This window comes from Rhinatrema bivittatum, chromosome 19, assembly GCF_901001135.1.
Source record: "Rhinatrema bivittatum chromosome 19, aRhiBiv1.1, whole genome shotgun sequence".
Classification (NCBI taxonomy): Eukaryota; Metazoa; Chordata; class Amphibia; order Gymnophiona; family Rhinatrematidae; genus Rhinatrema; species Rhinatrema bivittatum.
In genome coordinates, this window is record NC_042633.1 from 15,596,065 (window position 1) to 15,611,257 (window position 15,193).

General features: G+C 45.3%; 2 protein-coding genes across 2 annotated transcripts; both read left to right on the top strand.

The window, feature by feature from the left end:
- The first annotated feature begins 272 nt into the window (after positions 1-272).
- Positions 273-13,722, top strand: LOC115080594 (DELTA-thalatoxin-Avl1a-like). The gene is made up of 3 exons (XM_029584850.1): positions 273-523; positions 3,630-4,083; positions 12,513-13,722. Exons 1-2 carry the CDS (start codon positions 423-425, stop codon positions 4,036-4,038), a joined length of 510 nt encoding a protein of 169 aa, XP_029440710.1. The 5' UTR covers positions 273-422; the 3' UTR covers positions 4,039-4,083; positions 12,513-13,722.
- On the top strand, positions 6,347-9,395 carry LOC115080593. Its single transcript, XM_029584849.1, has 2 exons — positions 6,347-7,803; positions 7,837-9,395. Exon 2 carries the CDS (start codon positions 7,919-7,921, stop codon positions 9,110-9,112), a length of 1,194 nt encoding a protein of 397 aa, XP_029440709.1. The 5' UTR covers positions 6,347-7,803; positions 7,837-7,918; the 3' UTR covers positions 9,113-9,395.
- Positions 13,723-15,193: the final 1,471 nt, after the last annotated feature.

The window sequence follows — 15,193 nt, forward strand, 5'->3', positions numbered from 1 at the left end:
TTTATTTTATATGGGGGTGGGGGGAATATAGAGGGAGATTTGGCCTGGAAACATCCAACCTTAATTTCTTGTTCTGATATGAAAAATAAACAAGTGCATGCCTAAATTGGAGGTACTGGCACTTTAAACCTAACTAGTTATCCTGGCCAAGAAAAACTAAGTAAGTTCCTGGGAGGAGAGAAGGGTGTCAGGCTACATCCTTAGTTCTGTTATTGGTCATTGTGCATTTCCTCATTTGAGTTCTGGTTTCCTGCTCCCCGCCCTTCCATAAAATAAAAGCCACAAAGAAATTCGATATTCTTTTCTCAGCCCTTGAGCAAAACGCTAGGGAAGCAGCTCATGCAGGCAGAGGAGCATTGAAGAGGAAGGGGATCCCACCCATCGCAGGAGCACCCCCCCCCCCCCCCCCCACTGCAGATATAATGTCGTCGATTGAAGAGATTGTGGGCCAAGTGGACAGCACAAGGTGTGTGGCAGTCGAAATACGCAACAACACAAAGTGCCACATCTTGACCAAGCCGAGGTAAGGACTCCAGTCTAAGTGCTGATATGTGTGTGTGTGTGTGTGACCAACCTGGAGATTATGACTCTCCCAGAATCCTCTGCTGCCTTGGCCTGCTTGCAGGTCTGGCCATGGGAACCTTAAATGCCCCTAGTGACCCTAATTTGGAGAAATTCCAGGAGACATTTGGACAGCAGCTGGAGCTGTCGAAAACTTGTGATGGATGGTCATGGGAGTCACAATGAGTAGCTGGAAAAGGTACCTGTATTGTTTATTGATAATATGCAATAAAAAATTGATGTTTGTTTCTACCAAATTTGGTATGGTATCCTTGTGTCTGTGGAGAAGCGCCTTAAGTGTGTTTGGCACTTAACAGTGCTAAGACTGCAGAAGCAAGGGGTGGGGTCCGGGAGGAGAGAAGTTAGATACCAGTGAAGCATTGGGTTGAGGTTTTGGGTGGATAGGAAGAGTACCAGTAAAAAGGAAATGTTTTCTGTCGAGCTTTAGGGGGGACAGTTAATTGGAGAGGAAAAGCAAGAGGAGGAGACAGAGGAAGAGAGTGAGAAAAAGAGGAAAGAAGTAGATGGAGCAAGAAAGAAAGGTGGGGAAAATATCTATAGGGAGGAGAAAAGGGGAGGGAGGAGCAGATGAAGAAAGAGAATAGGAGAGAGAGATGGAGGGAAGGGAGGGAAGACTGATAGGAGACAGCAAAGGAATGTCAAGAGGACAGGAAACAAAAAGGCAGAGAGGAAAGAAAGAGAGAAATGTAAAAAGAGAAGGGGCAGAAGAGGAAATCACAGGAAGAGAAAGCATGGATGAGGGAGGGGAGAGAACAGAACAAAAGAGAGGGAAGGGAAGGGAGAAGCAGAGCATGAAACCGATCCATGGATAGGGAGGGAAGGAGAGAGAAAGAGGGAGGGAAGAAAGCACAGAGAGGACCAGGGAGAGGGAAGGTGAAAGACGTATGAAGAGAGGGAGAAGCAAAGACAGAGAGAGAGAGGAAGGGATAAAGAAGAAGAGGGGATACAAAGAGAGAAAAAAACCCCCTTTAGAACGCCCTTTCTAAATAAGGATCAAACGTTTCCTCTCCCATCTGGGGGCGGAAGAAGCAGACCCAGAGCTCCTAGGAGGCACAAGGGCCGGCTGCCAAAGCACACAGGCTCCGAAAAAGACATCCAACATGCCAGAAACCATTAACTCCGCTCGGGAAGCAGGAAGGGCTTTAGCATGACTCTACTTTCTAAGCAGAAATGTTCGGAAAGTCCTGTATCTAAATTATTAACAGCTGGACCCTTACTGTAGTTATTTCCTTATTGAAAGTTTTGTATATACCAGCATTCATATGTCCATCGTGTCGGCTTACATGGAACTGTATTAACAAGGAAAGAGGAATGCATGAACCTGAAGAAGTAATAACACAAAGCACCATCATGAGGCAGACAAAGCTCAAGAGGACCCTCTTCACCTTAGATTGGAATTTCAATGAAGGAGTAAAGAAAGCTTAGCGAGGGAGGTCCAGCATAGGCAGGGGTTACCAGAGGGCTCCAGGCCGGGCCAGTCCAGGCTTTGCCCCATTGCATTTAGGGAAATGTAGTTCTGACTGTTCCCTGGACTTCCTCTTAGAAAATCAGATCTAAGTTTACACTATAAATTCATGCATAGTCCAGTGGGGGAACAAAAGCAGGTCTGGATCAGCCTGTTTGATTGATCTGGGACAAGGCGGCCACCTTATCGATGGCTTTGTTGTTTCCAGCCTATCTTAAAAAAACAAAACGCTGGAATTAAGAGTCCAGAGCGGCAGTGGTAGGTGAAAAGCAGGACTCTGGGGATCTGGAGCCACTTGATCACCCTAGCATGGGGAGATTAAGTTCACGCCTCTATGATGATCTGAGTAGCTAACGCTGGTACAACCCAAGGCTGTCAGCAAATTATAATTATTCTCCAGTTTCAACATTCACCTTGAATTTCAGTCTCTAATCCACTCTGACATGAAGGGTTTTTGATTTTGATAAACCTTTAAAATTGAATGATGATGATTTGATTCCAAAAAGGGAGAATAAGATCGCTGAGTGTCATGCTTGATTCAACTTTTTTTTTTTTTTAATTTTAAATTTTCAAATTTTCACATAATTGCATGTAATACTTTCTCCAAGAAAACGGTGAATATACCCGAAATATATATATCACATATATGACTCTACCTATATATTTATACATTACGTAGAGTATATTAACCTAAATATTTGATTCAACTTTAAGCATGAAAAAGCATATTTCACAGGTAGTGAAAAATGCCTATTAGAAAGTGAAAATGCAGAGATACATCGGAGCCTACTTTGACCTGCCTGCTTTAAAATCTGTGGCATATGCATTGTTACTTTCACATATCGACGATTGCACTGAGTTGTTTTTGGGACTTCCAGCAAAACGAATGCGGAAGATGCAATTGATTCAAAGTATGACAGCAAGGTTAGTGACTGGAAGCCCTAGGAGAACATCTGCAGGTCCGTTACTTTTAGGACTTCACTGGCAGTCAGTGCGAGATGGAAATTCAAAACCCTATCACTGGCATTTAAAGTTATGCAAAGGATTGATCCAAGGCCATTGAAAAATCATTTGCAATGGTAGAATGATTCCTTTGGGCTGTAAATATGCATCAGATATATGTCATTGTATAATCTAAGGTCCTTTTTTGCTGGGTTTATACCAGAGTGAGAGGAATGGATGCTATCTTTAGCAAACAAAATGGCTACTCCCACTTCTGATGGATTGCAAGTTAAAGTCTAACATTTAAACAAGGAGATTATTTTTTTGCTTGATGACACAGAGGCTGATATTCAGATGGAACTAGCCAGCTAAATTAAGCAGCTAGAGTTAAGCCTGTCTTCATCCACAACCTAACTGGCTAGCTTGTGGCTGACACTTATCCTACGATAAAGGGCTAAAGTATAGCCAGTTATCTTGGCTGCTCTGCCCTACTTTCAAAATCAGCCCTATGGTCATGTTGCTATTGTCTTGCATCACACTCATAGAGGGCCATTCTCCCTTTTACCAGCGCACATGGTTACAGACTAAGTACACAGTAGTTTTCCTTTAATCATTCGCCCCCTTTTCTCTTCTTTGGCAGCACCTTCTGTGAGAGTGGCTATGTCTTCACTCCTCCGGCCCCCACAATCCCACCAGGGACGAAGGACCACTGCATCTACATCAAGGTGCCCAAAACGGCCTGTGGGAGCGTGGGGCTCCTTGTCTACCATGTCTCCAACTGCTCCCTGGTCATCATGTTCTCCAACCCCTTTGACTATCTCCTCTACAGAATCAACTATGGCCTCTACATCACTGACCCATCCATCGAGGCTGACAAGCCACTCTTCAAGAGCATGTACTACAACCTCAGCCCCACCTCCTCCTTCCAGCGTGCCGAGATCAAGAAGGACAGTCAGACGCTAGTGGTGACCCATGCGAGCTTGCGTGTCTCAGCCACCATGTCTAACAACAAAAAAGCAATCATAAAGATTGACATTGAGGACTTGTAGACTTGTAGATGTAGAAAATGGTTACACATATACACACACACAGACGTAAGTGTCAATTTATCTTATAACCGATATACTTAAAGCAGACATGACTTATCACAACCACTAAGTAATATTTAATATGAAACTATGTTACAGTATTTGATGGCACCTGTTTAGTTAATATAACTCAACACATTTAAGTTTGAAATTATGTGCCTTATTGTGAACCGTTGTAACGGCAATTAGCTTAACGACGGTATAGAAAAGATTTTAAATAAATAAATAAAATATAGACATATAAAAGCGAGTTGATAAATATGGTCAATTTTCTTGTAGCATATAAACAGTTTAAATGAATCTTTTTAATTGACTCCCCCTCGTATATTTCATTACTTTGATTTCTATACCGTCTTTTTTAAGACTAACACAAAACAGTTTGCAACGCAATTGAAGTAGAACCAACAGATAAAAAGCATATATCACACTAATCAACATAAAAATCATATAGAAGCAATACAATATTCATAAAAATAACCATACAGCCACATAATCCTATAGGTAGGTTATTTTACATATTACGAACATTTTTACGCAACCCGCTGCAAACTTGAGAGCATATGGGTAAGAAATGTTTTAAATAAAATATGTATATGTGTATAATCATATACAATATACACTGCACGTTTCATGCAGTGGCGTAGCCACGGGTGGGCAGGTGCCCACCCAACTTAGACCCAGGCCCACCCAACTGGCACCGGAACTGCAAGGCTGTCGCGGGATCCCATCCCCGCGACAGCGAACAAGAGAACCCACGCCTCGCGCGCCATCACTGCACACATGGGGCAGCGCTGCTGCGGCCGTATGGCCAACCGGTCTTCCTGTTGAGGGGGGGAGCGGAAGCGCCGCGGGCAGCTTCCGCTTCCTCCCCCCAAAGCAGGAAGATCAGCTGCCTCTCCTGCTGCCACCCGTTCTCCTGCTATCTTCGGGCCCGCCGAACTTCCTGTTTGGGGGTGGGGAGCGGAAGCGCCGCGGGCAGCTTCCGCTTCCTCCCCCCAATGCAGGAAGATCAGCTGCCTCTCCTGCTGCCACCCGTTCTGCTATCTTCGGACCAAACGGCCTGCCGAACTTCCTGTTTGGGGGAGCGGAAGCGCCGAGCACAGCTTCCGCTTTCTCCCCCAAAGCAGGAAGATCAGCTGCCTCTCCTGCTGCCACCGGCCTCCTGCTATCTTCGGGCGTCGGGCCGTATAGTCCGCCGATCTTCCTGCTGGGGGGGAGGAAGCGGACGTTGTGCGCTGCGCTTCCGCTCCCCCCCCCCCCGACAGGAAGTTCGGACGCCCGAAGATAGCAGGAGTCCGGTGGCAGCAGGAGAGGCAGCTGATCTTCCTGCTCTGGGGGAGAAAGCGGAAGCTGTGCACGTGCTTGAATGTGTATGTGTGGATGAGAATGGGAGTGTGTGTGGGTGAAAACTGGAGCCTGGGTGTGTATGTGAGTGAGAATGGAAGCTTGAATATGTGGGTGAATGGGAGCTCGAATGTGTGTATGTGTGGTTGAGAATGGGAGCCTGGGTTTGTGGGTGGGTGAGAATGGGAGCTTGAATGTCTGTATATATGGGTGAGAATGAGAGCCTGGGTTTGTGTGGGTGGGTGAGAATGGAAGCTTGAATATGTGGATAAGAATGGGTGCTTGAATGTGTGTATGTGTGGGTGAGAATAGTACCTTAAATGTGTATATGTATGGATGAGAATGGGAGCTTGAATATGTGTGGGTGAGACTGGGAGCATGGGTTTGTGGGTGAGAATGGGAGTCTGGGTTTATGTGTGTGGGTGAGAATGGGTGCCTGGATGTGCATCTGTGTGTGCATAAGAATATAAGCCTGGGGAGGGGTGAGAAAGTGAGAACTTGAATGTGAGCTTGGGGGGGGGGGGGGGGAGAGCATATGAGAGTGAGAGCTTGAGTGTGTGAGAGGGAGTCTGTGAGAGAAAGCGTGTGTGTGTGTGTGTGTGTGTGTGGAAGGGAAGAAGACAGTAATAGAAGAAAGACACTGAAAAGGAATTAGGAAATGAGCTATAAGGGAAAAAATGGGAAAAAGAGACCAGGACCAACTGATTAGAAAAATACAAAGATCAGACAACAAAGGTAAAAATATATATCTATATTTTGAGATGTTAGCAATTTAAATATAAGCAACACAACCGCTCTCTCAAAATTTATGGACAGGTAGGAGCCGTGTATAAAATCGTAATAATAAGAAGGCTAAAGTACCACAAATCACCGTGAATTATGTTTGTATCATTAAGTAAACCTCATACTTAGGTGTAGATGTGAATGCTATGCTGCATAATTTGGCATTATTTATCAGTAAAAAAACAACTAGTAGACCTGCATGCCTACAGCCCACCCATGTTAACCTTGTGCCCACCCAAAAAATCAATTCTGGCTACGCCACTGGTTTCATGTTATTTTTATCTATTCATCATGAGAAAGGAATAATGATATTTTGTCACCCTGCTTTTTAAACAGATGACAATTGATTCAAGATGTTGATATATTGACAGTTGAAGGTTAATATGCAAGTTGCATTGAGATTGGAAGGCTGAGAATTGCAGATTGGTTTTGTTCTCTGGAAGGCTAAAAGTTATGCATTGAGGATTGTAGGATAATGCATTGTTGCTGGTGTTTTATGTTTTTATTGTGTATGTTTTTATGTACCCAGCCTCGAGCAGGGTACGAAATCTTTCTGAATAAATAAATGTTAGCACGGGGGAGAGTGCGAGAGAGAAGGAGGGGGTCTGCCTTCCCCGGGGCCTACCTGAATCCGAGGACCCGAGAAACAAGCTGCCGGTAGGAAGTGCTGGGGGCGCGGCTGAGTGACGTCAGCCAGGGCGTCCCTCCACCAACTATAAGACCCGCGGTGTGGACAGCATTGGCCGGGGAGAGTGCGAGAGAGAAGGAGGGGGTCTGCCTTCCCCGGGGCCTACCTGAATCCGAGGACCCGAGAAACAAGCTGCCGGTAGGAAGTGCTGGGGGCGCGGCTGAGTGACGTCAGCCAGGGCGTCCCTCCACCGACTATTAGAGACCCGCGGTGTGGACAGCATTGGCCGGGGAGAGTGCGAGAGAGAAGGAGGGTGTCTGCCTTCCCCGGGGCCTACCTGAATCCGAGGACCCGAGAAACAAGCTGCCGGTAGGAAGTGCTGGGGGCGCAGCTGAGTGACGTCAGCCAGGGCGTCCCTCCACCGACTATAAGACCTGCGGTGTGGACAGCATTGGCCGGGGAGAGTGCGAGAGAGAAGGAGGGGGTCTGCCTTCCCCGGGGCCTACCTGAATCCGAGGACCCGAGAAACAAGCTGCCGGTAGGAAGTGCTGGGGGCGCGGCTGAGTGACGTCAGCCAGGGCGTCCCTCCACCGACTATAAGACCCGCGGTGTGGACAGCATTGGCCGGGGAGAGTGCGAGAGAGAAGGAGGGGGTCTGCCTTCCCCGGGGCCTACCTGAATCCGAGGACCCGAGAAACAAGCTGCCGGTAGGAAGTGCTGGGGGCGCGGCTGAGTGACGTCAGCCAGGGCGTCCCTCCACCGACTATAAGACCTGCGGTGTGGACAGCATTGGCCAGGGAGAGTGCGAGAGAGAAGGAGGGGGTCTGCCTTCCCCGGGGCCTACCTGAATCCGAGGACCCGAGAAACAAACTGCCGGTAGGAAGTGCTGGGGGCGCGGCTGAGTGACGTCAGCCAGGGCATCACTCCACCGCAAATAAAAACAGCGGAAGTGCGGCGCTTGGACGCCGCCGGCGCGCCTCCTAAGCCGCGCGCTCCGAAGGGGCGCGCGGCTTTGCCCGGCTTAGCCCGGAAGAGTCCGGAGTTCGGGTGGTATTTTGATCCTTTAAGACTCTTCTATCCAGTTTGATGGGTAGAAAAAGGAAGGCAAAAGTGTATACATCTTCACCCGTCCCTCCACATCGATCAGGACCCATGGACCAACATGTCATTCGACAGTTGGAGACGCCGGAAGAGGACAGTCTGGGAGCTACATCGTTAGTCTCTCTAAGTCCTGGCGAGAGACTTCTACCTCCACCGCAGCCGAATTTGGAACCATCAAGAGAAGCGGCATGTAACCAGCTGGGAGCAGTGCAAGGGGACTCTCGTGAGTTACAATCACTTGATTCACCTGGAACTGTGGAAATAAGAACTTCCTTAACTTTAGATAGTGCTAGAGTTAAAATCCCAGTTGATACCCAATGTCACATAGAACCGGTAGTAATACCTGAAAATGTCACATTGGTAGACTTAGGGCGAATGATATCACGACTTGATAATAATATTATGTTGATGAACAACTCATTGTCAACTGTGATTAATGGTAATAGGGTGTTGATAGATGAACAGGCTAGGAAAGTTAATCAATGTGAAAAAGAGTTAGGAATATTAACAAACAAGGTTCAATTAGTCCAGCAGTCTGGAGAAGTGTTTATTAGAGATAGCATTGTTATGCATAAAGAAATTGAATATATAGAAAATATGTTAAGAGTTAAGAATTTAAGAATTACAAATTTTCCAGTGACACGGTTGTTGTCACCTGAAGAGATGTTTAAGAAATTCTTAAAAGAAATATTGTTTTATGATGAGAGTGATATTCCAAAAATATCTAGAATATTTTATTTTCCTCAAAAAAGAATAAAAAGGGATCAAGATAATATGGTTTCAGAGGCCCCCTCTAGCGTGGGGGTATCAACATTCCTAGAAGAGTCTATTGACATAATTACTAATAGAGCAACCCTTTTTATTTCTTTCTTAACAGAACAGGACAAAGAGAATGTTTTCAAGAAATTTTTCAGATATAAGGATGTGCTTTTTTGTGGCCAGAAGATTCAAATCTTCCCTGACGTGGCTCGCGCAACCCAGGCAAAGAGGAAGTATTTTTTGTCTTTAAAAAATAAGGTGTTGGCATTAAATGCCACTTTTTTCTTAAAATTCCCATGCCTGTGTTTTGTGACATATCAGGGGAAGAAATTTGTCTTCTCAGACCCAGCACATTTAGAAATGTTTTTGGTAGATAAAAATCAAGTCGTGGTCTCAGAGAATGAAGTCCAAAAAAAATAGAATACCTCCTTTTCTCTATGTTTTAGCTGTACTAGGGCACCCAAATATTAGGGAACCTTAGTTTAAGTTTTTTGTTTAATATATATGAGTAAAATATATATTTTTCCTCTGTTTCTCCCCCAATTATATGATATGTTAACAGTTTAGTGATATGTTTTATTATTTTATGTGAATGGAATATTGGATGTATAGCATATTTTCCTGTTATATTCATGAAGACATCTTTAATGAAAATAATAAAGTTTAAATTAAAAAAAAAATAAAAAAAAATGTTAGCACAGCTCTACCCGATATCCTTCCTTTCCTTCTATCTATATAGAGCAGAAGGGCCCAGGGAAGGATTCCTACAGTCCCACAATTCCTGGGTTCCCCTCCAATCACTATGGGGTTTATTTCAAACCCAAAACATCTCCTGTGCATGGAGATCCACTCTTGACAGGAGGTCAGGGGCAACTTCATGGCTTGTTTCGAAAATCCCAGTGCCCTCAAAAGGTGAAGAGCTCAGAGTCAACATTTTCAAAAGTTTATGCACTTCAATCTGCTCTCTCCAGACCCAGATCAAAGCCTGAATTGACAAGTTTGCTACTGATGACTCTTGTCAGCGGCATCACTCATGTAGCTGTCCTCTTTCGTACTTTTAGGTTTTTTGGTGTACCCTCATCCAGTTAACCAGAAAGGCAACTCACATACAAAAGAACATACAGAATATAAGATATGCCATACTGGGTCAGACCAAGGGTCCATCAAGCCCAGTATCCTGTTTCCAACAGTGGCCAATCCAAGTCACAAGTACCTGGGCAAGTACCCAAACATTAGATAGATCCCAAGCTACTATTGCTTATTAATTACCGTCATAGCAGTTTATGGATGTGTCTTCTAGGAATTTATCCAAACCTTTTTTAAACCCAGTTACACTAACTGCTGTAACCACATCCTCTGGCAATGAAATCCAGAGCTTAACTATGCGCTGAGTGAAAAAGAATTTTCTTTGATTTGTTTTAAATGAGCTACTTGCTAACTTCATGGAGTGCCCTGTGGCCCTGAGAAAGTAAATAACAAATTTACATTAACTTGTTCAACTCCTTTCATGATTTTGAAGCCTCTATCATATCCCCCCTCAGTCTTCTCTTTTCCAAACTGAACAGCCCTAACCTCTTTAGTCTTTCCTCATAGGGGAGCTGTTCCATTCCCCTTATCATTTTGGTTGCCCTTCTCTGTACCTTCTCCATCGCAATTATATCTTTTTTGAGATGCGGCGACCAGAATTGTACACAGTATTCAAGGTGCGCTCTCACCATGGAGCGATACAGAGGCATTATGACATCCTGGGCCGGATTTTAAAAAGGTTACGTGCGTAAATGGGCTTCCCGCACTGGGCCTATTTTCAAAAGGCCCGGCGACATGCGTAAAGCCCTGGGACGCGTGTAAGTCCCGGGGCTTTACTAAAGGGGTGGGAAGGGGGCAGGGCGGGGTCAGAGGTTCCAGGCACAGCAGCCATTTGCTGCTGTGCTTGGGATCGCGCGCCCGGAGGCAGGCGCAGAAGGTAAATTACAAATTTTGGGGGGGTTAGAATAGGGCTAGGGGGAGGAAAGGTTAGGGGAAGAGGTGGGAAGGTCAGGTTAGGGGGAAGGGAACGAGGGAAGGCAGCGCAGCTCGGCGCACGCAAGGTGAATAATTGTGCACCCCCTTGCGCGCTCCCACCCCTGATTTTATAACATGCGCGCGCATGTTATAAAATCGGGCCTACATGTGCGCGCGCTGGGTAGCACGCGCACATGTAGGCCGCGCGCACTTCTTTTAAAATCTTCCCCGCTCTGTTTTATTTTCCATTCCCTTTTTAATAATTCCTAATATTCTGTTTATTTTTTTGATCACCACAGCACACTGGGCCAATGATTTCAATGTATTGGGGCGGATTTTCAGAGCCCTGCTCGCGTAAATCCGCCCAAAACCGGGCGGATTTACGCGAGCAGGGCCCTGCGCGCCGGGAAGCCTATTTTACATAGGCCTCCCGGCGCGCGCAGAGCCCCGGGACTCGCGTACGTCCCGGGGTTCTCGGAGGGGGGCGTGTCGGGGGCGGGGCCGGAGCGCGCGGCGTTGCGGGGGCGTGTCGGCAGCGTTTTGGGGGCAGGTACGGGGCGTGGCTACGGCCCGGGGGCGTGGCCGCGCCCTCCGTACCCGCCCCCAGGTCGCGGCCCGGCGCGCAGCAGGCCCGCTGGCGCGCGGGGATTTACGTCTCCCTCCGGGAGGCGTAAATCCCCCGACAAAGGTAAGGGGGGGTGTAGACAGGGCCGGGTGGGTGGGTTAGGTAGGGGAAGGGAGGGTAAGGTGAGGGGAGGGCAAAGGAAAGTTCCCTCCGAGGCCGCTCCGATTTCGGAGCGGCCTTGGAGGGAACGGGGGGAGGCAGCGCGGCTTGGCGCGCGCAGGCTATACAAAATCGATAGCCTTGCGCGCGCCGATCCAGGATTTTAGTGGATACGTGCGGCTCCGCGCGTATCTACTAAAATCCAGCGTACTTTTGCTTGAGTCTGATGCGCAAGCAAAAGTAGGCTGATCGCGCTTCTTTTAAAATCTACCCCATTATGCACTATGATGCCTGCATCTCATTCCTGGGTGGTAACTCCTCTAACATCGTGCAACTACAGCAAGGGTTATTTTTCCCTATATGCATCACCTTGCACTTATCCACATTAAATGTCATCTGCCATTTGGATGCCCAATCTTCCAGTCTTGCAAGGTCCTCCAGTAATGTATCACAATCCGCTTGTAATTTAACTACTCTGAATAATTTTGTATCATCCGCAAATTTGATAACCTCACTCGTCGTATTCCTTTCCAGATCATTTATATATATATTGAAAAGCACCGGTCCAAGTACAGATCCCTGAGGCACTCCACTGTTTACCCTTTTCCACTGTGAAAATTGTCCATTTAATCCTACTCTCTGTTTTCTGTCTTTTAATCTACTTGCAATCCATAAAAGGACATCGCCTCCTATCCCACGACTTTTTAGTTTTCATAGAAGCCTCTCTTACGGGACTTTGTTAAACGCCTTCTGAAAATCCAAATACACCACACGTCTACTGGTTCACCTTTGTCCACGTTTATTCACCCCTTCAAAAAAATGTAGATTTGTGAGGCAAAACTTCCCTTGGGTAAATCCATGCTGGCTGTGTCCCATCAAACCATGTCTATCTAAATATTTTGTGATTTTATACTGTATAACAGTTTTCACGATGTTTCCCGGCACTGAAGTCAGGCTCACCGGTCTGTAGTTTCCTGGATCCCTTTTTAAATATTGGGGTTACATTTGCTATCTTCCAATCTTCAGGTACATTGGACGATTTTAATGATAGGTTACAAATTTTTACTAATAGGTCTAAAATTTCTTTTTTTTTAGTTCTTTCAGAACCCTGGGGTGTACACCATCTGGTCCAGGAGATTTACTACTCTTCAGTTTGCCAATCAGGCCTATCACATCTTCCAGGATCACCGTGATTTGAATCATTACCCATGAAAACCTTCTCCAGAAAGGGTATCTCCCCAACATCCTCTTCATCCTCAAACTTCATACATAAATGTATAATAAAAATGTATACATTCATAATAAAATTCATAATAAAATTCATAATAAAAATAAAAATGTATACATTCATAATAAAAATGTATACATTCTTCATTCATAAACTTCATCCACAAACTTCATACATTGAAAAGGATAAAACCTCTACTACACCCAAATGACTTCCGGACTGTACTACAGGCTACGATATTACCTAAATTGGACTACTGTAACTCCTTACTACTAGGTCTACCAAATGTCTCAATACAGCCACTACAGATGCTTCAAAATGCAGCTGCACGCTTGATTACTAACACTCACCGCCATGAACACATTACTCCTGCACTACAACTACTACACTGGCTCCCGATTGCATCTAGGATAATATTCAAGGTACTTACTCTCATACACAAAACATTATATAACCAAGAAATGCATTGGTCTTCTGAATTCTTTACATTCCATACTTCGGACAGACCAATTAGAAAAATGCACCTGGCTAAGCTAAAGACACCGACGCTTAAACAAATAAAATATGTCACAACAAGAGAACGAACATTTACGATAGCTGGTATTAACATATGGAACAAATTACCTACTGATCTGCGCTTGGAGCCCTGCCACAATAAATTTAAACAGAATTTAAAAACATACCTGTTTAAATGAGCCTACAATTTATGAACCTTTACTCTTCATATTAAAATATTTTATGAAATGTATATAATACTTTCTTCCCATTCCAATCAGTTACGTTCAATTATGCTAAACGCCTTTTGATGTCCTATCTTCCTACAATATGACTAATATGGACATAAAAAATTTCTGTACTGTTAATAATGTTCCTTTAAGTTGATCCCCAGTACTATACGCCCTAGCTAAGTCTAGTTTGGTTTTATTATAATTTAATTTGAATGTTATCAGCTATTGTATCCTTTCTTAAATATGTTGGATTGTAAAGCCTGTTGCTCACTTAATGTTCATTGTAAACCGAGGTGATGTTTGCCAACGAGCCGCGGTATATAAAAGTAAATAAATAAAATAAAATAAATCCTCTTCATTTCATTTTTTTTCTAACTATTTTTCTCATTTTATCAAAGTTTCCCTTTTGAAAGTTTAGTGCTAGAGCTGTGGATTTGCACACTGTTCCTCTTCCAGTCATTAATTCAAATTTGATCAGATTATGATCACTATTGCCAAGCGACCCCACCACCATTGCCTCTCTCACAAAATCCTGCTTTCCATTGAGAATTAGATCTAAAATTGCTTCCTCTCTCTTCGGTTCCTGAACCAATTGCTCCATAAAACTGTTTTTTATTCCATCCAGGAACGTTCTCTCTAGCATACCCTGATGTTTCACTTACTAATGTTCGTCTTTACAGTTGGCTGGCAGCTACACATCAGTGCCCTTTGCTAGATTATGAGGGCCAGTTAGGCCACCCTTGTCAGATGCACATCCAATGCTGTAGTTATGAGCATATCAGATGGCTAGCGCTATAGGTCACAACTCCTAACTCTACTGCCGTCAGGCAACACTAATGAGCCTTTAAGGCTCAGCAAAGGTCCAGGCTATCTTGCACTGTCTTACTGGATGTTGTGGGTAGGCAGACACAGGTGGCTATAACATAGCAAACAGTAATGTGTTTCTTATGTCATTGGAGCAGGAGATTCAGGTTATGGTTGCCAGCCATGGCTTCTCACCCCTATACACATGCCTAACAGGCCTACAGAGATGAGATACAACAATGCTTTATGTGGTACCAGCACAGTCATTGAACGCACCTTTGGCCTTCTGAAAAGCCGCTTTCGCTGTTTGGATAAGACAGGAGGAGCTTTAATGTAGGCCCCAGACAAAGCTGCCAGGATTATCCTACTGTGCTGTGTTTTCCATAATGTGGCAGTACATCATGGACTAGCAATGGATAGAGATGTGCAATCGTTTATCACGAATTAGGCAATTGCAACGAAATTGCCTAATTTGTCGTGGTTCGGGGGCCCCGAAACCTGGAAAGGATTTTCACCGAACTTCAGGGAAAATTCGTTTTTCGGGTTTGTATGGGGAGAGGGGCACATTTTTTTTTTTTAAATTAAAAACCACCCCAAACATTAAGATTAACTATAATACAACCACCCTCCCCCCATCCCGATCCCTCCCCAAGACTTACTAACATCCCTGGGGGTCCAGCGGGGTCCAGGGTTCCATTTGTCCCTCCGTGCCCGGTGTGCCACTGCCAGCCATGCTCAAAATGGTACCGAATAGCCTCTGAACTACTATGTCACAGGGGCTACCGGCGCCATTGGTCAGCCCCTGTCACATGGCCATCGGCGCTATCTTGTGCTCATACCATGTGACAGGGGCTGACCAATGGCGCCGGTAGCCCCTGTGACATAGTAGTTCAGAGGCTATTCGGCACCATTTTGAGCATGGCTGGCAGTGGCACACCGGGCACGGAGGGACAAATGGAACCCTGGACCCCGCTGGACCCCCAGGGATGTTAGTAAGTCTTGGGGAGGGATCGGGA

What these genes read in the sequence shown, in the direction of transcription:
- LOC115080594 (XM_029584850.1), top strand. Translation starts at nt 423, where the DNA reads ATGTCGTCGATTGAAGAGATTGTGGGCCAAGTGGACAGCACAAGGTGT. An exon ending in CACATCTTGACCAAGCCGAG is followed by an intron (nt 524 to 3,629) that starts GTAAGGACTCCA and finishes CTTCTTTGGCAG; the next exon opens with CACCTTCTGTGAGAGTGGCT.
- LOC115080593 (XM_029584849.1), top strand. Translation starts at nt 7,919, where the DNA reads ATGGGTAGAAAAAGGAAGGCAAAAGTGTATACATCTTCACCCGTCCCT.